The sequence below is a fragment of the Chlorocebus sabaeus genome, chromosome 7 (genome assembly GCF_047675955.1).
Source record: "Chlorocebus sabaeus isolate Y175 chromosome 7, mChlSab1.0.hap1, whole genome shotgun sequence".
In the NCBI taxonomy this organism is placed as follows: domain Eukaryota; kingdom Metazoa; phylum Chordata; class Mammalia; order Primates; family Cercopithecidae; genus Chlorocebus; species Chlorocebus sabaeus.
The window spans coordinates 65044093-65071375 of record NC_132910.1 but is presented as its reverse complement, the minus strand read 5'-3'; the positions used below and the strand labels follow the sequence as shown (position 1 = coordinate 65071375).

The 27283-nt window shown below is 37.0% G+C and overlaps 1 protein-coding gene across 7 annotated transcripts in view; it reads left to right on the top strand.

The window, feature by feature from the left end:
• CAMK2D (calcium/calmodulin dependent protein kinase II delta) overlaps nt 1–27283 on the top strand; it is a 315871-nt gene that overhangs the window by 148252 nt on the left and 140336 nt on the right. For all 7 annotated transcript variants that reach the window (XM_007999632.3, XM_037991198.2, XM_007999628.3 and 4 more), the window contains exon 4: nt 9316–9370. In XM_007999632.3, coding sequence (XP_007997823.1) covers nt 9316–9370 — 55 coding nt within the window. The remainder of the gene's footprint in view (nt 1–9315; nt 9371–27283) is intronic.

Sequence of the window (27283 nt, the reverse complement as noted above, 5' to 3'; positions counted from 1 at the left end):
ATAAAATCAAGTATGTTTTAAACTTTAACGTGTTAGAGTGTTGAAGAGGGAAAACTCTTATACTTAAAGAATCATATTCAGCTTTGTATTGGTCATAACTGTATTGTTTGTTTTCCATACTGTTTATTAGCCATAATCATCCAGGAATGTAGAAATGTAAAAACTTAGAAAGGATGTTATAGGCTCTTCTTAAAGGATCATCTAATCCAGTGCTTATCAAGTATTACTTATTGTGACCTAGAGTTTAAAAAATGTTTTATATCATGGTCCAGTGTGTATTTTATATATGTGTGTGTCTGTGTGTGTCTGTGTGTGTGTACGACCCAAGCAAAAGTTTCAAAAAGCAATAGTTACCTTTAATGTGAAATATACTTCAGCCTGTTTGATTTTATTCTTGTTATTTTTTATTTTCTTTAAAAATTGTTTCTTCTAGCCAGGAATGGCGGTGTTTGTGTAATCCCAGCTATTCTGGAGGCTGAGGTAGGAGGATTGCTTAAACCAGGCATTAAAGAGGCCAGCCTCAGCAACATAGCAAGACCCCATTTCAAATTAAGAACAAAAAAAAAATGTTCTATTTTTCCTTACAGAAGTAACAACTCTTCATCAGCAAGGGATTTGTCTTCTCAGGAATACCTTTACTTTTCCATATGTTGTCATCTTCCCTTACTTCTCCCATACTCATCAAAATTTCTGATAAGGTTAAGAGAGTACAGTAAGATAGACCAAGACAGACGTCTCTCTTCTTTTTCGAATTTTTTTTTTTTTTTTTTAAGACAGGGTATCACTGTGTTGCTCAGTCTGGAGTACGGTGGTGATTTCTCGGCTCACTGCAATCTCCGCCGCCTTGGTTCAAGCGATTCTCCTGCCTCAGCCTCATGAATAGCTGGGACTACAGGCATAAATTACCACACCCAGCTAATTTTTTGTAATTTTGGTAGAGATAGGGTCTCACCATGTTGCCCAGGCTGGTCTCAAACTCCTGACTTCAAGTGATCCGCCTGCCTCAGCCTCCCAAAGTGCTGGGATTACAGGCGTAAGCCACTGCACCTGGCCGTTTTTTAATATTCCTAATGGCTAAGGATATTGATGAGAGATCACTGACTAACTTGCAATACATAATGGAAGATAGAATTACAAAAACATGAGGAGGCAAGAAGAAAAGAAAGTTGGAATCACTGATCAAAATTCATAAAACAGATGATATGAATGTAAAATTTAAAGAGGGAAGGAAGATTTTTCTATATAAATGAGTATTATTTCAATACTCTTGAAATGAGTGTCAACTTTTCCAAGAAATGAAATTACCTTTTTAGAAAACAAAAAAAGCAGAATGGAATTATTCAATTAAAATATAAACAAGATAACCTCATTATTTTTCATAGAAAACAAAGAACGTTTCCAGATATTACTAAATGTATTATTTAATTTCCCCTTACATTTATGTTTTTACTAAAAATGAGCAGGACAGGGTATTACATGGTTACCTATTTACTTTTATATTGTTTTAATCTTTTCTGAGCTTCTATATTTAGCCATTGATGACTTTTCTCTTTCAAGCAAAAGAACTGATTGTTCTTTCATGCTGTTTGTGGTGTCATGTGATCAGCGTGGTTGATTCCCATAGAGTCAACAGTTACTGATCATATCTCCCACTTTCTGATTTCTTTCCAGGTTGAAATTCTCCCAGGTAATAACTATTTTGACCCATCAGAAAACCAGCTGGATAATCTAGGCTTGTAATTAGTGCTGGCTTGTAATTAGTGCTGGCTTGTAAAAGGCATAATGATTTATTCTAGTCAGTACTTAATGCTATTATACTAATCTGATCCTGTAGATACTGAAGATGATCTAAACTTGGCTTTTAATCTTGAATCAGGAATCGGGTGAGGATTTGAGAATAAGGATGGAGATTATAGTCACCAGAGTTGATATGCTTTGAGTTTCAGGACTTATCTTGGGATCCAGTAACTTTCTTTGTGTACTTTTAGAATAGTTTTTAAAGTAATATAGATGGCATTCCCTGTCAAGTTTTCATATAATAATTACATTTGATTATTTTAAAAAGTAGTTAATTAATATTCATTCCTATTCTTAAGTATAAGCAGTGAATTGCTTCGAAGTATAATTTAATGTTAGTTGATATTAAGTTTACAAGGTAGATTTTTTTTTTCGTCACTACAGGAAGAATATCTGAAATTTACTATAATTTTTCAATTTCTGATATAGAAGTTAATCTTAACTTTTGAGTAATGAATAATGACTTATTTGGCATTTATTAATGGGGCATATTGCTAAATAGCTTTTGAAAAATACATATCCTTTATGTAACTTTATGTGTTCAAATAGCTAAAATTAGAACAGACTGTGGCTTCTAAGCCTGACCAGTTCATTTGTTTGCCTTAGCCAGCTAATCAAACTCCCAAATTTTGTATGCTCAAATGTTGAAGTTTCTTGTTAAAACAAGTAAAAAGACAAAGTATAAATTCTGTATAGGACTCTTGACCTTAATAACAGCATAAAAACGAATAGGTATCTATATCTGTCTATATTTCTATTCAGTGTTTTAAAAATGAACATCTCTATTCAAAAAAAACAGCATATATTTTTCTAATGTACTCAAGTTAATATATTTTATACTGGGAAAATAAAAATCAAATGGTGTCATTTTGTTAATTATATTACTTGTGTTATAGGAAAGACATTTTAAAAAACCACATAGAGAGATTTGGCTTCACTTTTCTAGAAGTGTTAGTTTGATTTTGAACTTAGTTTTCAGTGCTTTTGGTTTTCTATTTGAAAAGTTTTCTCTCTAGAAATGAGCAGCTTTGTCCTAAATAAAGGCAGGAGAAAAATGGTTGAGCTGAAATTTCTCTCCAGAGTGGTGTAATTTGACTGTTAAAATGTTCTAATACTAGTGTGTGTATGTTTTTATATGCTTAATGTAATATTGAAAAAAGTGTATATAGATATAAAATTAATAAATATATGTATATATTTATTATTTTTAATTTACAAATGAACTCAGTGTTGGATTCCCTCTTTTGGGGTAGACTTGGCATGTTCGATGGCCTAACTTGGCTAGTACTTGTTTTAGCTGTGAATTATAATTAACTACTGATGGGAATATAAAAAGGATCTGACTTACAAGCTGCCATTTTTGCATCCCAGTATGTGAACCAAATCCAACTACCTCAATCTTTGCAACATAGCAAAGCTAAAAATGCAAATTCTGCCTCATTAATAACCAGGACTATAGCTCAGAGCTGACAAACAATGATTATGAGGATATAATACAATCTGTTCTGTATGCATTACTCTATTAGTATTATGATAATATTGGCAGCATTGCTCTACCATGCTCACTTTTAGAATTTATACTAATTCTTCCTTATTTTCTGAGGTCAGACTCATTCTTTTTTTCTGCTAAATTTGCTTGTGATATTGAAAGACTTATTTGAGGACAGTGTGGTCAATCACACATTTCAGATTAAATCTTTTCTGTTTATTTATTCTATTGTTAGGTAATAATCCCCATCCCAGATTTAGTGGCCTAAAATAACATTAGTTTATTATTTGTAATAATTTTTATGAGTTGACTGGATTGAGTCAGATGGGTGCTCTACTCACATGGTGTAACTGAGGTCATTCATGCAGTTTCGTTCAGCTATGAGCTCTGCTAGTAATAGAATGTCAAAATTATCTCTCAACCTCCCAGGTTTCTCTGCATGTGGCCTCTTGTCTTTCAATCTAACCTGATCTTTTCTTTTAGCACAGCAAGTGGTTTCCAAGATTACAGCTCCAGTGTAGGAAACTTACTAAGGTTTCGTTTGCATCACACGTGCTACTCACTCAAAGCAAATCACATAACCAAGCCCAGAGGTAATGTGGGAGGGGACTACACAAGGACATGAATAATGATAGACATAGTCCACTGGGGTCCACCAATGTAATTGACTGCCTCATCTCCATAATAAGTTTTAGTGAAGAGCAACAGATAGTGAGTTTGGGTTGTGTAGCAGAGTAAGAATCAGTATAATTTGAACCAAATAATATTTTATATAAATAATTAACAACCTTGGTTTTATTTTGTGTGGGGGGTACTGTTAAGAAATGGAGGAGAAAGGAAGACTTTGTATCCTATCAGTCTTTTATGAAAGATAGTAAGTCTCTGTAAAATAATATATTCCTTTTCTTTTGGCAGGAGTGTTCCTTTTCTTTTCTTTTTTTTTTTTTTTGAGACGGAGTCTCGCTCTGTCGCCCAGGCTGGAGTGCAGTGGCCGATCTCAGCTCACTGCAAGCTCCGCCTCCCGGGTTTACGCCATTCTCCTGCCTCAGCCTCCTGTGTGGCTGGAACTACAGGCGCCCGCCACCTCACCCGGCTGGTTTTTTTGTATTTTTTAGTAGAGACAGGGTTTCACCGTGTTAGCCAGGATGGTCTTGATCTCCTGACCTCGTGATCCGCCCGTCTCGGCCTCCCAAAGTGCTGGGATTACAGGCTTGAGCCACCGCGCCCGGCCGACAGGAGTGTTTCTAACATGTGTCATCAAAATGGATAAGATGTACCTAATCACCGTTGACATAGCTTCTACTTGGAGTTTAATTTTCCTACTCTCTTCCCTCTTCTCCCTTGCCCATTCATTTCTACTTCCACCCCCGCCCCCCCCCCACACACACCTTTTTGTCCATGCTATCATAATGTCCATGATGTGAAAGTGTTAATTTTTGGAAATGAAAATAATTTAAATTTATGATATTTTGTATGTTGGGTAAGCTTTCAGATTCTTCAACTCACTAGCATTTTTGGTACATTAAATGTTCTATCAGATAAAACAGCTGAGTCACTGGCAATTCTCATATTCCTAATTTGAAGTGGAAAAATAACAATTTTCTGGGGCTTTAGGAACTGTATAGAGAGACAAATGTGGCTTCGTATCCTAGACATCATCTAGCTACCTCTATACCCTCAAAATTATAGCATCACATTTTAAACCTACACTCAAAATAGTTTTTTTTTTCTGTGGAAATTGTCTGTTACTTATTTGTTAAACTACTTTTCTTTCTTCAGTCACCATAATAATTTTTTTATTTCTTCTCTTTTGAATTTTTTTGAGTATTTTACCCTGACAAACCAGTTCATATGCCACCAGGTATTTGGCAAGTAGTTTGTTGACAGAAAGGTTTTAGGGAGCCCACCTAGTATTCTCAGTAAGAACAAGGTCTTTGGAATCATCCAGCTCTACATTTTGGTCCTAGCCTGGCCAATTACTGGCTGTTAACCTGGAAGTTTTCTCCACACCCCTAAGCCTGTGAATGTTCATTTGTAAAAGCTTATGGCAAAGTGTCCTTGTGATGCTTGTGTATATTAAATAACTCTTGCACAAATTATTTGCATCGTACCTGACAGTAAGAACTATAAGTTTTATTTTATCTTTTAACCCCTTAAGTGAAATGAAGAATTAAATAGAAAACTTCTATCATATTTAAAATTTCTCAGATCATACAATGACCATGGCCTATTTGACCCCTTCTTTATGGAGCTAATATTTAGCTAGAAACTACAATGGAATAATGCAAGAACACAGGACAGGAAGAGAAAGCAGCGATCCTGTGATAATTCAAATGTGATAATACACGCAGGAGAGAAAGGAAAAGAATTAGGCCATGGGTCAACTAACCTTTGGAACTATTTTTAGCCTCAGAAGCACTTTTATCCCCCTTGTAAATTCCATACTTAAAGTTCCGTAATTTAAAATTCTATTCCAGATGAGAACTGTTGTGCTATTTCAGGTTGTGAAAATTCATTTATTCATATACGTAATTTTACCTTTGAGCAAACTTCAAAAAGAATGACTGCCAAAATGTATTATAACCTGTTTTCTCAAGTGTTTTTCTCATTATCGTTTTTAAAATTTCTCTCTAAAAACGTCACAGGACAACTGTAATTAGGCTAATTGTGCCCACTCATATGTGCAGCTTATGGCAATAACAGAGCGGTCATAGAAAGAACGAGGTGCAGTATGCTTCAAAATGCAGCATCTGCAGTGCTGTCAAGGCCAGCCATGCCGTCAATCTTGAGCTAACAGCTGTGATGAACAGAATGTTATGTTATTCCCTTGGTGTGAAAATGAATTGACAATTATTTATAGGAAATAATTAATGTAACATTTGTAAAACTAAACATGATTTTCAATCCTTGAGAAGCTGTTAAAAAGGAAAAAGAGGATAGGAGATGAAAGATACTTTCGACCAACAGAAAAGGCTTGGAGATAAATAGATGATGTCTACAACTAAAACAGTATCTCCCAGACTGTTTTAGACATACCATCAACTCTGAGAATAATAGTTGAAGAGTTAAACATTTTTAAAGGAAACAAACCCATCCTCACAATAATTGTAAACATGTGGAATGTCTCTGTGAAGACAACAGTACCTACTTTTGTTAATACAGAAAGTTAAAATCATGACAATTTCATGTAATTCTGTTTTTTCAGTTCATTATTTAAAATAAGAGAGTGGAAGGAGGTAGGGAGGGACATAAGGAAGGAAGGAATGAAAGGAGGAAGGAAATATATATATATTAATCCCAAGTAAACATGATGCTGATTTTTTTCTGCTACATCAGTAACATATTTATTCATAATCTCGCATGGTCAAATGACTGGTTAGACTTATTAGAGATTATTTTGGAATTGTGTGATGCAAAAGAAGTAAACTTGGCTGAATGATTTGTCTCAAACCCTATCACATGTTAGCTGGTTAAGTGCTTTTATATCATATGTTTGATTATCAGGCTTCCATCTGAACAACTCCTGACTTCTTCAAAAAATAATTTCTGAATGATGATATTTAGTATTAGTATTAATAAGTGAATGGAAATAATTCTAAGAAAATGTTATTCCCAGGATAGATAGAAATTATTACTACTTCTCCAGTTGTACCTGAAATATTCTCCTCTGTTCAGCTGTACATCCCTTTGATCTGGACACCTGAGATCCCACTTACACCTAAGGCTTTTACCTTCAGACAGTGGAAGAAAGTAATGATGATTTCCTCCTGGTCACATTATAGACTTTACTTTTCAGTTTAACTTTGATAACATGGGAACCCATCTTATTTTCCAGAATAATTGTATGAGTTCTTTAAGAAGCTGTGCCATTATTTAAGTTCATTTGAATACATACTGTATGATAGCTGGTAAGTGAGGTATCTCTGAAACTGTGTCATTCAAGAAAACCAGTGAGCTATTGTCCATGGCCCAGCTTTCTTTACTGTGCTAAATGATCATTAGAAGATGCATCATCAAACCAAACTCTTTATTTTCTTCAGCAGCATAAGTTTAAGCAAAGCTAGCAGGCATCTCTGATATTGGCAACTTGAAGAATACCTTTCTCACCATTGAAGTGATGGAAGAATTGCTTATGTAGCAATCGTTTTATTTTATTTATATATATATATATGCATGTGTGTTATGTGTTTATATAATATATATAGCTATCATTGGTGAAAATTTCTGTCCCAAACCTTCTGTAGTAAATGTTCAAAAACAATTTGATGAAAGACCATCTACTATGTGCCAGATCTCTGTGTGGGATGCAAGACTTATAAAATATGGTTCCTGTTTGGGAGTATTGATGATGAGACTCTATATACTGAAGAAGGGAAAGGTGTTAGAGGTAGTAAATAAAGATAAAATATGCTGCATGAATGACCTCAAGGGTGACACTGTGACAAATAAGGATGGCAGGGCAGGGGGGACTGCAGTGTGCTTACATTTCATGCATTCGAGAGCTAAGTAGAGAGTCTGAGACTGAACTGTTGGCTGCATTCCCAGTTGCCTACAGTATAGGCCTCCTCCTCATGTTAGTAACAATGGAAAATTCATATTTTATAAACTATAATCTATCTAGAGAGGGATTCAGAAAATATTTTAATAGGAGGCCAGGAATGAGATCCAAAGGGGATGGAATTAGATGATAAAGCACAGAGATTATGTTAAGTCTATGAGCTTGAGTATTGAATGGGTACTACAGTCTCCCTCTATAAATAATTTTAGTTTGTGTGATAACCTAAATGTTCTTATAAATTCACATTTTCCATGTGGTGGTCATCAGTGCATGGGAAACATAACAGTAGTAGAAATGTAGTAGAAAATCATTATTATTTTGTGGTGACTTTTGTAAAAGCAGTTGTGCCCTAAAACTTTTTTGCTTTCCCTGCCTTCTTTTGCTCCCAGTGAAGATCAAGTCACCACTTCAAGTGATTTGGATACATAGGAAGAATTCACTGGGGCTACCAGTGGTTGCAAGGTGGGAGGAGGAAGAGGAGCAGGAAGAATAACTGTTGGGTACTAGGCTTGGTACCTGGGTGACAAAATAATCTGTACGTCAACCCGCCGTGACATGAGTTTACCTATGTGGCAGACCTGCACATGTACACCTGAAGCTAAAATAAAAGTAAAAAATAAATAAATAAATAAATAAGAAAAATTTACTATCGATGAAGGATAACTGGGATAAGGTGTGGGGCTTATGAACAAATAAATAGCAGACACAGCGGTATGTAATTCTACATGTATGATTTAGTTTAGAGTTATCAGTTAAAGTCTAGCTCACTGAAGTTTTTAAAGTGATATTAATTTGAGGAACTAGTAGATTATTTTAGCAAAAGTTCAAGCTGTACATTTTGGGCTAATGACTTGGTAAATGGATTTGGCTGTCCTGAGTAAATAAGTAACATAACAAAAACTGTGTTTTGCCAGGTTGACCAGGGAGTGCCACCTAAAACTTCTTGAACAAAAGGGAGAACACAGGGAAACCATTTCCTAGACTTGGAATCATTCCTCTTAATGTCTATTGTAGTGACCAAGCATGAGTTGGTGAGGACTTGGACTAAGGTGATAGCAAAGGGACTGGCAAGGAAGTGAAAGAATTGCCAGAACCTCGTAACTGAGTATATGGACATATATTATAATGATCCTTAACATTTGTTTAGTATTCACCTGAAAATTTATGGATTTATTTCTATCTCATTTAATCTCAACCATTTTATAAAGCATAGGTACTAATATCATTACAAGTTAAGCAGTTTTATTTTTTTTTTTAAGATCACATAGTTACTAATTTTCAGAACCAGCACCCAAACCTTAGGTCTATCTGAACCCAAGCTATGTTGTAAAAGATACGGACATATCAAAGGCTAAAATAAAATGTAATGCTAATATTTCTAGCTAGGAGACATCTGCCCATGTGAAGTGGGGTTTAACATTAATCACTGGAATAGGTATAACACAATTTTTTTTTTCTTATTTTTTTCTAGTGCGACTTCATGATAGCATATCAGAGGAGGGCTTTCACTACTTGGTGTTTGATTTGTAAGTATATACTCTGTATTCATTATTTTTGCAATCTAATTGAGGACCGTTTTGAATTAATGATTTTTCTCATTGTACAGTCCAAATTACTGACTGCTACAATATTTTTTAATGTTCTTCAAGTAACATTCAACTCTAATTCTTTTGAAAAGAGTATACTACTCAGCATTGTTTTATTTAAAATTTAAATTAACCTTAATTTGAATTAACCTTAACCTAAGTGAAATAATTATTTCTCTTTGTGTTGTCCATTGTGATGTTATGAGTGGTTCTCAGTTCTATCTTGTAGCACAAAAAATGTTTGACGTGAGCAAAATTTTCCATTTAATTTTTACGAGTATGTATAATTTATTGTCTTGATGTAAAAAGAAGACTCAAGGAAGAAACTTGGTTTACCAAAATTGATTTAAACTAATCAAGACTTTTAAAGTGAGGCGCCGTCAGTAAGAATGAAGGGAAAATAATGACTCTTGGCAGGGATATAGTAAAACAGGCCATACATATGGTTGGTAGGAGTTTAATAAGAACATACTTTCTGGAAATCAATTTGGTGCTACTGTGCTCATCAAAGGGAATAAAAATGTTTGTATCATTTGACTTGGACTTTGGAACAAAGTCCATGGAAAATATACCCTAAATTCAGTTAAAATTTTATACTGAAAGATGTTCATTGCATCATCCTTTATAACGGGGGAAAAAGAAAAGAAAGAAACTAACTTAAGGATCCAATTATAGAGAAATAGCTACATAATTATAGTATATTCATATAATGTACTACTGTCTAGCATTTTAATGTGATGCCACAGAGTTTTGGGAAAGATTTAAAAAATTATTTCACATAATATGAGTTTGAAGCTAGGTTAATACTAGGTTTGGTTAATTCAATACTTCAGTGATATCATTAAGAAACCACGTTCTTTCCATCTGTCTGTTTTTAGTCGTATGTGGGTTTGTCTTCATGTTTGCGTTCCCCTATGGTCTCAAGTTGACTGCCACATTTTCAGTTATCACAGTGACTTCCAGAGGCAGAAAAAGGGGAATCAAAATTCTGTTGTGTAAGTTTTTATTCATGGAGAAATCTTTCTCAAGAGTCTCTCAGAAGATATCTGTTCAAGAATCCTTAATTAGAACTGCTTCTCAAGCCCACACTAAACCAGGTATTTGTTAAGGGAATGAAATTACAACTGGCATTGACAAATCATAATTTAGTCTGTAGATCTGGTGAGGGAACTGGCCTCCTCTGAATCATGTGATACCCAGTCCAGAACTAAATTGTGATTTTGTTATTAAGAAAGAATGGGAGTTTTATCTATTGGGTAGTGTCACGCGTGTCCGTGTGAAGAGACCACCAAACAGGCTTTATGTGAGCAATAACGCTTTTTAAAAGTCACCTAGGTGCAGGCGGACTGAATCCAAGAAAGGAGTCAGCAAAGGGAGATGGGGTGGGACAGTTTTATAGTATTTGGGTGGGTAGTGGAAAATTACAGTCAAAGTGGATTTTTCTCTTGTGGGCAGGGACAGAGGTTACAAGGTGCTCCCTGGGGAGCTTCTAATACTCACTGTCCAGGAGAAGGAATGTCACAGGGTCAGTTGATCAGTTAGGATGGGGCAGGAACAAATCACAATGGTGGAATATCATCAGTCAAGGCAGGACCTGGCTATTTTTACCTCTCCTGCAGTTCCTCAGTTGCTCCAGGCCATCTTGATGCATACCTGCAGGGTTGGGCTCAGAGGCCTGACAGGTAGGCAGCCAAGCATATCTGCCATATTTAGAATAGAGACTAAAGCTCTACTTTTGCACAATTCCTAGTGCACGGGCTCCTCTCCACAGTCCCAGTTCATCCATGGCTTGCTCCTGTGGCCGTAGTTTCATCTGGCTCTATGTTGTTCTAGTAGTCCTTCCTCTTCAGTCCTTTCTCAGCTCTTGTTTTTACTTTTTCCATTGTTTTTTCTTCCTTTCCAATGTTTGAGCCCCTACTTTTCTTGAGCTTTCTTTAGCCATTCTTTTAGGATAGGTATGCTAGCAACAAATTGTTAGTATTCCTTTTTCGAGCTTCTCTTGATTTCCCCTTTATTCCTGAATGATATTTTTGCCAGATATATAATTCCAGGATGAGAGTTCTTTCAATGTTGTGCCTCTTGGTTCTGGATTCCTTGGTTTTTGATGAGACATCTTTGTCATTCTAATTGTTTTTCCCCTAAAGATAAGGTATTATTTCTCTCTGGCTGCTTTAAAATTTTTTGGTTTTTGTTTCTTTTTTTGTTGTTGTCTTTGATTTTTAGGTTTGTCTATGATGTATCTTGCTTGGCTTGGATTTCTTGGAATTTACTTATTTGGAGTTCACTTAGCCTCCTGAATGTTTACGTTTTTGTTTGGCAAATGTGGGAAACTTTTGGACATTGTTTCTTTGAATACCTTTTTAGCCCCACCTTCTTTCTCCCTTCTTTTTGGAACTCTGATGACTGAATGTTGGATCTTTTGTTAGAGTCTAAGAGGTCCTTGAGGCTTTTTCTTGTAGTTTTCCCCTAGTCTATCGTCTTTCTGTTCTTTAGTTTGGATAATTTATTATTGTTCTGTCTTCAAGTCTGATTGTCTAATTCTTCCTCTGGTTTTTTGTTTTGTTTTGTTTTTCTGAGACAGAGTCTCACTATGTCGCCCAGGCTGGAATGCAGTGGCACGATCTCTGCACACTGCAAGCTCCGCCTCCCAGATTCAAGCGATTCTCCTGCTTCAGCCTTCTGAGTAGCTGGGATTACAGGCGCACGCCACCACGCCCGGCTAATTTTTTTGTATTTTTAGTAGAGATGGGGTTTCACCATGTTGGTCAGGCTGGTCTCCCAAAGTACTGCCTCCCAAAGTGCTGGGATTACAGGCATGAGCCACTGTGCCCGTCCCATCCATTGAGTTTTTTATGTCAGTTATATTTTTCATTTCTGCAGTTTTCTTTTCTTCTTTATAGTCTCTATTTCTTTGCCAAGATTCCCTTTTGTTTGTTTGTTTCAGGTGTGTTCATAAGTGCTCTCTGAAGCATTTTTTTTTATTATGGCTGATTAAAAATCCGTATCAGATAATTCTGACAGCATTGTTATCTTGGTGTTGCTGCCTGTTGATTATCTTCTCATTCAAATTGAGATTTTCCTGGTTCTTGATACAATAAGTGATTTTTGGATTATATCCTGAACATTTGGGGTATTATTGTATAAGACTTTGGATTTCATTACCTATTCTCTTCAGCAGGCCTTCTCTGATGGCAGAATAAGCAGGTGCCGTCTTATTACTGACTGGTGGGGGCTGTAGTCCGAGTTCCCCCACAGCCTCCACTGACATGCCTGGGTGGTGTTTCCTTACTGCTGGGTGAGGTTATTGGAACACAGGAATTTTTTTTTTTCTATATTTAGTGGGAGAAATACACCTACCGTATATTTTTTAAAGCATCAGACCTGTTGTTATTTCTCAATAGATTTAATTTGTCAGATCTCCTTTGCTTTGCAGATCAAGGTATGGTATTATAAACTGAGATATGTCCTTCATACTGTGATGGATGTTGGAATAAAAAACACTTGTTAGTTCTCGTTACTTAAATAATAATATTCTGAACTGAGTTTGATCACAACTCGGTCAGGGAGGAAATACTTTTTTCTATCCTTTTAGGTTCAGTGCCTGGGGCATGAGAATTAAACTAACAAGAGAGAGATTAACAAGAGATAAGGCATATAATTTTTATTAATATTTATGTGCATGGGAGTTCACAGAAAATAAGTGAAACTCAAAGAAGCAGTTAGGCTCAGGTTTTTACACCCCTTTAACAAAGGAAAGAGAATTTGGGCTTCAAGGGATAATGGAGAATTGACTTATGGAAAAGTGACTAGTAAATATATGAAGGAACTAATGGAAGATAAGGTGTATTTTAGTAAGATCTGTTTCGGCAAATTCATCTGCTGTCGACTCCCTGTCTTCTATGGTGATTCAATCTTTCTCACTGGTGTTGGGGAAAGAGAGCATCTTCCTTAAAGGGAAATTTATACCCTGCTTTTAGGCAGATAAGGGAGGGCAGATAATTCTCTCTATATCTGTTGATTCTCACTTAGCTTTAGCTCAAAAATAATCCTTATGCCAAAGTGGCATATTTGGGGGTGATATATTTTGATCTCCTTCTGCTGCAAGAAGCACTTCAGTGTTAGGTCAAAACCTTCTATGCCAGTTTTCCACAGTCATCAAGTTATTTATATCTACATTTTAAAATTTATAGCTTCTGTATTCCTTATTAAATTAAGGGCGTGATGAGAATCACATAGTTTATTTTTTCTTGTATCATTTTTTAGAAATTCGGCACAATAATGGGTGAAGAACATAAAGAAAGCAGTTCACATGAAAACACAGTAAGATTTTTAACTAAAGTGGATTATGTCTTTAGCGATGATATTTGTTTGGGTTACTAATGTCTCTGAAACCAAAGTGAAGAAGGTGAAAGTTTACATACAAACCATAGTAACTTGAAATATGCTGCAATAGGCAACTGAACTTCTGCTTCTAGAATGAAGGGCTCAAATTCTTGCAATTGTTCTTTAGTATTTAAAATTTAAGAGGAGCATTATCAGCAGTTATCCTGAAAATGATCTACCAGTAAATGAGATTAATAAACTAGTTAAACACAATCCAATGAAGCATCCAGCATTAGAAAAATTGAAAAACAATGGTTAAAACTATATATTTTCAATGACTGAAAAGAAAGCATAACAGATATAAGTATCTAATTTCTCAAAATTGTATGATCATTGGAGCAATAATCTATGAAAAGGAAAAGTAAGCAGCTTTAGAAAAAATGCACATTTTAAATATAGTTCAGAAATATACATTGGTATCTTAAAGATATCAATGAAATACTCTTCAGGAAAATTAGAGCCACTTACTCAATGAGTTCCGAGATAAAATAACTACTTGAATTCCCAAAGAAGGAATATTCTTTGTGTTTCTCCTTTTGATGGTAGTTTTGGCAGTGTGGTACTTGTACGTATTTCCTGTGGAATGTTAGCTATTCAGAATCTAATGGAAGTTCTATTTTTATAGGTGCATTGAGTCTTCTTCTAATGAAATGATTTTTGCTTTCTAAAAATCAAAACAAAGGAAAATGTGAGTTCTATGGAAAAATTTTCTTCTTTTTTTTTTTTCTTTTTAAATTTTATTTTATTATAGAGATGGGGTCTTGCTATGTTGCCCAGGCTGGTCTCAAACTTCTGGTCTCAAGCTATCCTCCCTCCTCAGCCTCCCCAAGTGCTCAGACACAAGTCTGAGCTACCATGCCCAGCCTCTTCTTGCTATTTTCAATTTATATATTTTTATTCAGATATCTAGCCATTTTTAACTATAAGGCCTTAGTAGTCTCTTTTGCAGATAGACTCAGGAATGAGTTCAGGAAAGGCTTTTATGAAAGCAAAGTCATCTTCACAGCAAATAATGAACTGCCCTGATTTTTTTCAAATAATCCTTTCCAGAATTTGTGCGTAGCATGGTTTCTAGGCACACCTCAGCAGCTCTGGAGAACAAGGAGGGCTAAGTTCATAGAGATGTGAATTTATCTAAGATAAGATGAGAAAGATAAGAGAAACGGAGCTAGATTGTAGTCCCCAAGGGAGAGGCCTTCAGGCAGAGAGACCTTCAGGTGGAGACTTGGGCCTTAAGCAGATAAGGCAGATCACAGATCAAGTTCATTTCTAGGGCTGATTTATGGTAAATAAGGCTTTAACATGGGCAGTCACTTGAGCATATGTATTGGCATTGAAAAATTGTTTTCTCTCTACCCGTTCTAGGTTCATTGGCTGGGATCCCCAAATTAGACTGACAGGAGACAAATTAAGAAAAAATAAAACCCAGAAGTTTATTAACCTGTGTATTATATGTTCACATGGAAGCACTCAGAGATGAGTAACTCAAAGGGGTGGTTAGAACTTCGGCTTATATATCATCTTAAAGGAACAATAAATTCTTAGATAAGACACAAAACAAAGGAAAAGGACTTTGAGTCTATAGGAACAGCAAATTGTGTGAAGGTAAATAGATGAGGATCATTAATTACAGATAATGGCTAGTTCTAGTAAAGTTTCTTATGCGGATTCCTCTGGTGCAGTCTCTAGGCTCAGGCTCTAGATTGTCACTAACTTCTACCCTCCCTGGAGACAGGGCAGGAAAGAAAACTATAAATGTATGTCCTGCTTTTAAGTAAATAGAGGGAAAGCAAAGAGCTTTATCTGTATCTGCTTCTTCGCAATTGCCTTCATCAAAAAATAATTTTTACAAGTGGCATACTTTGGAGTGACATATTTTGTTACCCTTCATTAATGACATATATTTCAGGAACTGTATATCAGAGAAAGTCAGTATTATGTGTTTGTTGAGTGAATACTTGTTCAAGAGACCAAAAAAAAAAAATCAATAATTACAGTATAGTACAACGTTTGCCATGATATTGTTCTGTGTAGACAGCTTCAAGCAAAGATGGACTTAGTTTAGAGATAGCTTAACCCAGTTAGAAGTCACTGAAGTAAGGTGTTGGGAGGAATAAAAAAAAGAACTAAAATAGTGTAATCCCTTTGAAAATACTTTATAGAACATAGCTGAGTCTACAAATTTTGTTTCAAGATCATAATTTGTATTTAAGAAACAGGCTAGGCACAGTGGCCCACACCTCTAATCACAAGTGCTTTGGGAGGCTGAGGCAGGAGATCGCTTGAACCAGGAGTTCGAGACCAGCCTGGGCAACATAGCAAGATTCTTGGTCTACAAAAAAATTTTAAAAATCAGTCTGTGGTGATAGCAGATTCATGAAGTCCTAGCTACTAGGGTGGCTGAGGCGGAAAATCACTTGAGCCCAGAAGTTCGAGGCTGTAGTGAGCTGTGATCATGCCACTGCACTCTAGGTGACAGAGCAAGAACCTGACTTAAAAAATGAAAAAAAAAAGAAGAAACAATTAATCTACATAAAATGCATGATATTTTAAATAGCACACCCTGATGCTATAAATATACTAATTTCTTGTTTGTTTTTGGAAAATGGAATTTTGTTTGAATCAAAACATCTGGGCTATTTTAAAATGAAACTTAATGTTCATTACAGTGAAAACCAATGAATCTAGAATTTTAGTATTTCTCATGTGGTAAAAATACTGGTTTCCCAGTAGTTATACTAAACAATTTTAGTGTTGTTTTTTTTTTTTTTTTTTCCTCATGAAAGGACACATCCAAATAGTGTTCCTTTTATTGAAAAAGTAATAAAACAATTAATGATTTTACTATTTTTTTAAGGAAGAACACTTTAAATGCTTATGACATTCTGTCCTTTTAATAGAAAGGGATGCTTTGTCATATACTTTTGATTCTATTCTGAGTGGAAGGCAAAATACACGATTAACTTCTCTCTATTATGGTGCTCCACAGTGGCAAACTAAATCCTTCTACCCACGCATCATGTTTCCTTTATGTTGGTGAAAACTTTCAGTTTTTGTGGGAAAAGATATAAACTTGTCTGCTGAAGACTGTTTAGTTACAACCTACAGAAGGAGGTAGGTTCTTTGTGATAAATACTATTTGATATCAGAATTTTTGTCAGGGATAATTGGCATAAATTCAAGAGGGCCTATTTCTATTTTATTTGTTCACCTTAGTAATATTATTCTTTGATGAGAATAAGGATTTCTTCTTAATATGTCTGTACCATCACTTTAATTTTGTGGCTCATGCTTGTAACCCCAACACTTCAGGAGGCCAGGGCAGGAGGATTGCTTAAGCCTAGGACTTAAAAATCAGCCTGGATAACATAGTGAGTTCTCATCTCTACAAAAACATTTTTACAAAGTAGCCGGTGTGGTGGCATGCACCTGTAGTCCCAGCTACTTGAGAGGTTGAGGTAAGAGAATCACTTGAGCCCAGTTCATCAAGGCTACAGTGAGACAAGATTATGCCACTGTATCCTAGTTGACAGAGCAAGACCCTGTCTCAATTTAAAACAATAATGGTAATTATTATTATTATTGTGCTTTTTAATATAAATCTGGATTTTTTGGTGTTATATCACCTCCCACATTTATTATAGTTCATCTTCATGAAGTTAGAGAAAATATTGTGGAATATAGGACTTTTTGACTTTGACAATTCTTTTTAAACTTTTAATAAGCTTTATATTTTAGACCAATTTTAAGTTTACAGCAAAAATGAGTGGAAATACAGAAAGTTCCCATATACCCTTATCTCTACAAGTGCACAACCTCCTTTACTATCAAAATCCCCGCACAGCATTAGTACATTAATTATAGTAGTACATTGTACTACTGTATAAACCTACTTTGGTACATGATTATCACCTAGAGTCCATAATTTAAGCTAGGGTTCACTCTTGGTGTTTTACATTGTATGGGTTTTTTAAAATGTGTAGTGTTCTGTAACCACAATTGTAGGATCATGCAGAATAGTTGCATTACCCTAAAAATCTTCTGTCCTCTGCCTGTTCTGTCCTCCTTACCCCCTGACTTCTGGCAACCACTAAACTTTTACAGTCTCCATAGCTTTACCTTTTCCAGAATGTCATATAGTTAGAATCACACAGTATATAACCTTTTAGATTGATTTCTTTCACTTAGTACTAAAGTCAGCCCTGGAACAACATGGGTTTGAACTGCACAGGTCCACTTATACATGGATTTTCTTCCACCTTTGTCACTCCTGAGACAGCAAGACCAACTTCTCCTCTTCCTCCTCCTCCTCTTCAGTTTTCTTAATGTGAAGATGATTAGGATGAAGACCTTTATGATGATCCACTTTCACTTAATGAGTGTCAATTTATTATCTCTTCCTTATGATTTTCATAGTAACATTTTCTTTTCTCCAACTTACTTTATTTTAAGAATACAGTATATAATATGTGTAACATACAAAATATGTGTTTATCAACTCTGTTATCCTTCAGGCTTCCAGTCAACAGTAGGCTATTAGTAGTTAAATTTGTGGGGAATCAAAAGTTATGCAAGGGTTTTCAACTGTTGGGGAGTTGGTACTCCAACCCTCATGTTGTTCAAGAATCAACTGTACACATTTATGTTTCTTCTGTTTATTTTTATGTACTTATAGCTTATTTCCTTTTATCGTGGAATAATATTTCATTATCTGGACATACCAGAGTTTATTGACTCACCCAATGAAGGACATCTTGGCTGCTTTCAAATTTTGGCAATTATGAATAAAGCTGCTATAAACATCCATGTGTGGGTTTTTGCATGGACATAAGTTTTCAAATCCTTTGGGTAAATACCTAAATGTGCTGCTGATGAATCATGTTGTAAGTGTATATTTAGTTTTCTAAAACACTGCCAGTATTCTTAAGTGGCTATACCATTTTGCATTCACACCATCAATGAATGAGAGTTCCTGTTGCATCATACTGTCTCCATAGCTTTACCTTTGTAAGAATTCTCACCAGCATTTGGTGTTATCAGTGCTCTTGGTATTGGCCATTTTAATAGGTGTGTAGTAATATTCCATTGTTATAATTTGAAATTTGCTAACGACATACAATGATTAACGTCTTCTCATATGCTCACTTATCATCTGCATCTCTTCTGTGGTGAGGTATCTCTTCAGGTTTTTATCCATTTTTATTTGATAGTTCATTTTCGTATTAAGCTTTGAGAATTATGTGTATATTCCCAGCACTTCAAGAGGCTGAGGCGGGCAGACCACTTAAGTCAAGAGTTTTGAGACCAGCCTGGCCAACATGGTGAAACCCCATCTCTACTAAAAGTACAAAAATTACCCAGGCATGGTGGTGCATGCTTGTAATCCCACCTACTCGAGAGGCTTGAACTTAGGAGGCAGAGGTTGCAGTGAGCCAAGATCACACTACTATACTACAGCTTGGGTGACAGAGTGGCACTCCATCTCAAAACAAACAAACAAAAAAGAGTTATTTGTATATTTTGGTTAACAAAAGCTTTATCAGATGTGTGTTTTGGAAATATTTTCTTTAAGACTGTGGCTTATTCTCTCAACAGTGTCATTTGCAGAGTGGAAATTTTTAAGTTTAATGAAGTTTAGCTTATCAATTTGTTTCTTTCATGGATTATGTGTTTTGTCTTGTATCTAAAAAGTCATCAGCATACCCAAGATCATCTAAATATTCTCCTGTGTTTTCTGGGAAGTTTTAGAGTTTTGTGTTTTACATAAAACATAGGTGTGTGATCTATTTTGAGTTAGTTTTGGGGAAGAGTATAAGGTGTGTGTCTGGATTCATTTTTTTTTTAATGTGAGTATTCAGTTGTTTCAGCACCATTTATTAAAGAATTTTTTTTCCAGTGTATTGCCTTTGCTCTTTTATCAAAGATCAGTTGATTATACTTGTGTGAGTGTATTTCTATACTCAAAGATCTGTTCTGTACCATTGATCTCTTTGTCTGTTCTTTTGCCAGTAGCACAATGTCTTGATTGCTGTAGCTTTATGGTAAGTGTCGATGTTGAGTAGTGTCAGTCTTCTATCTTTGTTCTTTTCCTTCAATATTCTCTTGGCTATTCTGGGTCTTTTTTCTTTTCATATGAACTTTAAAATTGGTTAGTATTTATCGAAAAATAACTTGCTGAGATTTTGACTGGGATTTCATTGAATCTGTAGATTAGTTGTGTGTGTTCTGATTGCCCCCACTGACTGGCCATTCCCCCATTCTTTCCCCTTCCTCAGGCCTTCCTATTCCCTGAGACACAAAGATATTGAAATTAAACCAATAAATAACTTTTCACTGGCCTCTAAGTGCTCAAGTGAAAGGAAGGGTCACACATCTCTCATTTTAAATCAAAACCTAGAAAGAATTAAGGTTTGTGAGGAAGGGATATCAACAGCAGAGATATGCTGAAAGCTAGACCTGTGTACCAGTTAGCTGAGTTGTGAATGCAAAGGAAAAGTTCTTGAAGGAAATTGCGAGTGCTGTTCCATTTAGCAAACAAGTGATAAGGCAGAAAAACAGCCTTATTGCTAATATGGAGAAAGCTTTATTGGTCCAGATAGATGATCAAACCAGTTATAACATTTCCTTAAGCCAAAGCCTAATCCAGAACAAGGCCCTAACTTTCTTCAATTCTTTGAAGGCTGAGAGAGGTGAGGAAGCTGCAGAAGAATAGAAGAAAGCTAGCAGAGGTTGTTACATGAGGTTTAAGGAAAGAAGTCATCTCCATAACAAAAAAGTGCAATGTGAAGCAGCAAGTGCTGATGGTGAAGCCACAGTAACTTATCCAGAAGATCTAGCTAAGATAAATGATGAAGGTTTGTGCACTAAACAACAGATTTTCAATGTAGATGAAACAGTCTTCTATTAGAAGAAGATGCCATCTAGGACTTCCATAGCTTGAGACAAGAAGTTTTAAAGGACAGCTTTAAAGAACAGGTTAACTTTCTCATGAGGGATTAGTGCACATGATGACTTTAAGAATATGTGAATGCTCATTTACCTTCCAAAAATTCTAGGACCCTTAAGGTAGATGCTAAATATACTCTGCCTGTACTCAGTAAATGTAACAACAAAGCCTAGATGACAGCACATCTGTTTACATCATGGTTTACTGAATATTTTAAGCCTAGCATTGAGATCTACTGCCTGCAGGGGAGAAAAATGATTTCTTTCCAATATTACTGCACATCCACAATTGACCTAGTTGCTCAAGAGCTCTGACAGAGATGTACAAAGAGATAATTGTTGTTTTCATGCCTACTAACACAACATCCATTCTGCAGCCTCTGGGTCAGTGAGTCATATTGTCTTTCAAGTATTATTATTTAATTAATACATTTTGTAAGGCGATAGCTGCCTTAGATAGTCATTCATCTGATTGATCTGAGCAAAGTAAATTGACAACCTTCTGGAAAGGATTTACCATTCTAGAAGCCATTTAAGAACATTACTTATTCATGGGAGGAGGTAAAAAATAACAACATTAGCAGGAGTTTGAAAAAAGTTGATTCCATCTCTCATGGATGATTTTGAAGTGTTTGAGACTTCCAGTGGAGGATATAACTGCAGATGTGAAAATAGCATGAAGACTAGAACTGGAAGCGGAATCTACAGATGTGACTGCATTGATGTAATCTCAGCATAAAACTTCCATGGATGAGGAGTTGCTTCTTATGAATGAGCAAATAAAGTGGTATCTTGAGATGGAATCTACTCCTAGTGAAAATATTCTGAACGTTGTTGAATGACAACAAAGGACTTAGAATATTACATAAAGTTAACTGATAACACAGCAGCAGGGTTTGAGAGGATTGACTCCAGTTTAGAAAGAAGTTCTACTATGGGAAAAATGCTATCAAACAGTATCACATGCTACAGAGAAACTTCGTGAAAAAAAGTCAATCAGTATGCAGCAAACTTAATTGTTGCCTATTTTAAGAACCTACAACAGCCACCCTAGCCTTCAGCAGCCACCACCCCCATCAGTCAGCACCATCAACATTGAGGCAAGAACCTCCACCAGCAAAAAGGTTACAACTCACTAAAGTCTTAGATGATCATTAGTGTATTTAGCAGTAAAGTATTTTTAAATTATGGTATGTCACATTGTTTTTAGAGATGATGCTACTGCACATTTAATAGACCATGGTATAGTGCAAACATAACTTTATATGCACTGTAAAATAAAACTGTGACTCATTTTATTGTAACATTTGCTTTATTGTTGTGGTGTGGAACCGAACCCACAATATCTCCTATACTACTTCATGGGTAGTATCAATATCCTATAATAACAAAATTACTCTTTGCTCCTGTCCCTTGTATCACTGCTATTGTTTATTTCACTTATACATAAATACACACACACACACACACACACAAGCATACATAATTGAATAAATGGTTATTATTACTTTGGACAAACTGTTACCTATTAGATCAATTTAGAATAAGAAAAATAGTTTTTATTATCTTCACTTATTCCTTCTTTGATGCTCTTTCTGTCTGTAGATCTGAGTTTCCAATCTTTGTAATTTTCCTTCTCCTGAAGAACTTTTAACATTTCTTGCAAGGCAGGTCTACAAATTCTTTTTGTTTGTCTGAGAAAGTATTAATTTTCTCACATTTGAAGGATAATCTCATGGAATATAGAATTCTAGGGTTTTTTGGTTTTGTTTTCTTCTTAACACTGTTTCATTACACACTCTTCTTCCTTGCCTAGTTCCTGAGAATTCAGATGTATATTCTTATCTTTAAAAAGATAAGAATTACTTTTTCTTTGTTTTTTTGATGTTTGAATGTGGTATGCCTAGGGATTGTTTTTTAGTATTTATCATACTTTGTGTTCTCTGAATTTCCTGGATCTGAGGAAACTGTCAAACTGTTATTGCTGTCTCATAATAATTATTCAGGAAGTTATCAGTCATTACTGCTTTAAATGTTGTCACTATTTCTTTCTTCTCTTTCCACTATTCCCATTACACAAATTACACATATTTACACCTTTTGTCATTGTCCCACAATCTAAGTTGTATTGGATATTCTTTGCTTTCTTTTTTGTTGGTCTTTTTCTTTGCTCTTCAGTATTAGAAGTTTTTTCTATTGTCATATCCTCAGGCTTGGAGATTCTTTCCTCAGCCCTATCTAGTCTACTAATGAGCCTATCAAAGACATTCTCCATTTTTCTGTTATAGTGTTTTTGACCATAAAGCTAGCATTTCTGTTGGATTCTTTCTTAGAATATTCATCTCTCTGTTTACATCATCCACCTGCTCTTGCATGGCATCTACTTTTTCCATTGAAGCCCTTAATATATGATTCACAGTTTTAAAAATTGTCTGGTCTGATCATTCCCACATATTTGTCATATTTGACTCTGGTTCTGATACTTTTTTAGTCTCTTCAAACTGTGTTTTTGCCCTTTAGTATGCCTTGTAATTTATTGGAAGGTGGGCATGATATACTAGGCGATATGGTTTGGATCTGTGTCCCCAGCAGATCTCATGTTGAATAGTAATTCCCAGTGTTGGAGGTGGGGCCTGGTGGGAGGTGACTGGATCATGGGGTTGGATTTCTCATGAATGGTGTAGCACCATCCTCTTGGTACTGTCCTCGTGATACAGAGTGAGTTCTCATGAGATCTGGTCACTTAAATGTGTGTGGCCTTCTCCTCTCTCTTGCTCCTGCTTTCAGCATGTGAAGTGCCTGTTTCTGCTTTGCTTTCTGCCATGAGTAAAAGCTCCCTGAGGTCTCCCCAGAAGCAAATGCTGCCATACTTCCTATGCAGCCTGAAGAAGAGCCAGTTAAGCTTCTTATAAATTACCCAGTCTCAGGTTTTTCTTTATGGCAATGCGAGAATGGACTAATACACTAGGTTAGGAAGAAAGAAAAAGCACAACTCTGGTAAATAAGACTTCAATAATATAGCAGCAGTAAGTTATGGGGAAAGAGGAAGCATTCCATAGTCCTATATTAAGACCTCAGTCTTTTTGAGAGCTGACCACGTGCTAGCAGCCCTCACTCTCAGCACCTCCTCGGCCTCGGTGTCCACTCTGGCGGCACTTGAGGAGCCCTTCAGCCCGCCACTTCACTGGGGAGCCCCTCTCTGAGCTGGCCAAAGCCGGAGCCTGCTCCCTCTGCTTGCGGGGAGGCGTGGAGGGAGAGGCGCGGGCGGGAACCGGGGCTGCGCGCGGCGCCCACAGTCCAGCTCGAGTTCCGGCGGGCGCGGGCTCGGCAGGCCCCATACTCCTAAGCGGCTGGCTGGTGCTGCTGGCCCAGGGCAGTAAGGGGCTTAGCACCCGGGCCAGCAGCTGCAGTGGGTGTTCCGGGTCCCCCAGCAGTGCCGGCCCGCGGGCGGTTCTCGCGGAGCCTCAGCTGCCTCCCCACAGGGCAGGGCTCGGGACCTGCAGCCCGCCATGTCCCAATCCCGGCCCCCGCCGCGGTGGGCTGTCGCGGGCCGAGCCTCCCTGAGGAGCCCAGCGCTGCTCCTTGTCTGTGGCACTGGGTCCCATCAACCGCCCAAGAGCTGAGGAATGGCAGCCAGCTCCGCCTGCACCCAGGTGCGAGATCCACCAGGTGAAACCAGCAGGGTTCCTGTTCTAGTGGGGACTTGGAGAAGAACCTTTATGTCTAGCTAAGGGATCATAAACGCACCAATGAGCACTCTGTGTCTAGTTCAGGGTTTGTAAATACACCAATTAGTACTCTGTATCTAGCTAACCTAGTGGGGAACTTGGGGAAATTTTATGTCTAGCTAGAGGATTGTAAATGCATCAATCAGCACTCTGAGTCTAGCTCAGGGATTGTAAACGCACCAATCAGCACTCTGTCAAAACGGACCAATCCGCTCTCTGTAAAATAGACCAATCAGCAGCATGTGGGTGGGGTCGGATAAGGGAATAAAAACAGGCTGCCGCCAGCAGTGGCAACTTGCTCCTCTGCTTTCATACTGTGGAAGCTTTGTTCTTTCGCTCTTTACAATAAATCTTGCCGCTGCTCACTCTTTGGGTCCACACCGACTTTATGAGCTGTTAACACTCACCCTGAAGGTCTGCAGCTTCACTCCTGAAGCCAGCGAGACCACGAATCCACTGGGAAGAACGAATGACTCCAGACGCACCACCTTTGAGAGCTATACCACTCACTACCAAGTTCTGCAACTTCACTCCTGTCAGTGAGACCACCAACCCACCAGAAGGAAGAAACTGCAAACACATCAGAACATCTGAAGGAACACACTCCAGACTACCATCTTTAAGAACTGTAACACTCACCGTAAGGGCCCGCGACTTCATTCTTGAAGTCAGCGAGACCAAGAACCCACCAATTCCGGATACATTTTCGTAAGCCTGTACCTCTAGACTGTGATCTACATTGGTGCTCAAGGGTACAGAAGAGTTGGGGATTTCTATTTCCCTAGGTTTGTTAGACTCAAAACCCCAGCAGGTTGGGCTCTACTAAACTAGTTTTTCCGAGGGCAGACCTTGTTAAGACAAACAGCACTCTCTGCCATATTTCAAAGTCGTTTCTTTTCTCTTTCTTCTGCCAGAAGCAGAAAGAGATTTTTCCTCTGGTATTCACTGTGAGGCTCTGATACAGCTCTTGGAAGTAAAACTCACAAAAGTGTGGGGATCCTCTTAAGATTGGGTCCCCCTAAAGTTTTTATCTTTCAGGCTTGTTCACACTGAGCCTTCAGCAATTCATCAGTTAAAGTTTATGTTTTCTTACCTCATGATGGTTCTGAGGAGGTTTCTGCTCATGGATTTCTGCTCTGATAAATTGTGACACTATCCTAACCTGTCTTAGTCTCCAATTTTAGGGGCAGCAGTTTGCACTATAACTGTGCTTCTATGGAAGATCTAAGAAGAGTGTTAATTTGTCGGTTTGTTTAGTGTTTTGCTTATTCTAATTACAGAGTGATGGATTTCTAAGCTCCTTACATGCCATACCAGAAACCGAAAGTCCTCACAGTGCTTTATTTAAAATGTTAAATTTAGGCTGGGCACAGGGGCTCACACCTGTAATCTCAGCACTTTGGGAGGCCAAGGTAGGCAGATCACTTGAGGCTAGGAGATGGAGACCAGCCTGGCCAAGACGACAAAACCCAATCTCTATTAAAAATACAAAAATTAGGCAGGCATGGTGGCATACACCTGTAATCCCAACTACTCGGGAGGCTGAGACAGGAGAGTCACTTGAACCCGGGAAGCAGAGGCTGCAGTAAGCTGAGATCATGCCACTGCACTCCAGCCTGGGCGACAGAGCAAGAGACTCTATCTTAAATAAATAAAATGTCAAATTTTATACTGTTTAAACTACTAAATGGTTTGGATTTGAAAATACAAGCAAGGCATAATTCATTAGCTGGAGGTCAGAACTCAAGACTAGAAATTTACATTTTTAAGGCATATTTAAGATTATTAGCTTGACCTGTTTCTTATATATTGTAGGGTAGGCAAGACTGATAAAAATAAGCAGTTTGATATTACTCAGAAAAAAATAAAACCAACCTGAAACTTTAAGAAAAATCATACTCCATTGGAATTTGATGTTCAGGCAGTAAAGAGATTTACTACCTCCTTTGTTTAACTAGATTTCGAAAGCATAATTTTCTCAAAAAGTTAATTAAATGTAAAATCATGGATACTTATTAAATTGGCGCCTTAAGTAAATTCTTTTCAGCTTCTGGGTCAGATGGTTCTCCTTGAGAAAGGCTAGAATTGCTGTATTCAGTATTAATTGTCACTTTGGAGACAGTATCTGTGGACTGTCAGTGACATTTTGCTATGAAAGTGAATCTGGAAAAGTTACCATTTAAAACATGTTAGACTAAGTTTAGCAGTCAGCTTCTTCAGTGTGTGATGATATTTTCTGCCATGCACTCATCCATTTCATCTCCCAGCCTGGACTTTGCAGACAGGAAGCCCTACTCCCACTTAATCCCTGCTTACTTTTCACTTCTTCTTGAGACACCCCAACTTGTCAGGTTCTGCTGTTGGCTTGCAGTTAACCACAACCACCAACCCCCTCAGCTTTGGTACTTTAGACATTCTCTGCAAATAGATTTGCTATTATAATACATTCATTCAATGAGTACTTATTAAGTACTAATTATATGCAAAGAATATGCTAAATACTAGAGCTAAACCCATGAATAAGACACATCTGCCCACAAGAAGCTTACAACCTAGTAGAGACAAGAAACAATGAACTATAGTGAGCCCTAAGACAAGGTGAGCTCCCAGAAGGAAATGGTGCCTAATGAGCTGAGGAATGGGAAGACACAGAAGACTCTACACTGAGTAGAATTTACTTAGTCACAGATTCTAGCTCCCTGTAATGCCAAGAAGAACAACATGTGCAAAGGCCCAGAGAAGAGAGATGTGGAAAATTGTAGAAATGTAGAGTTTAGTGTGGATGAGCTATTACATT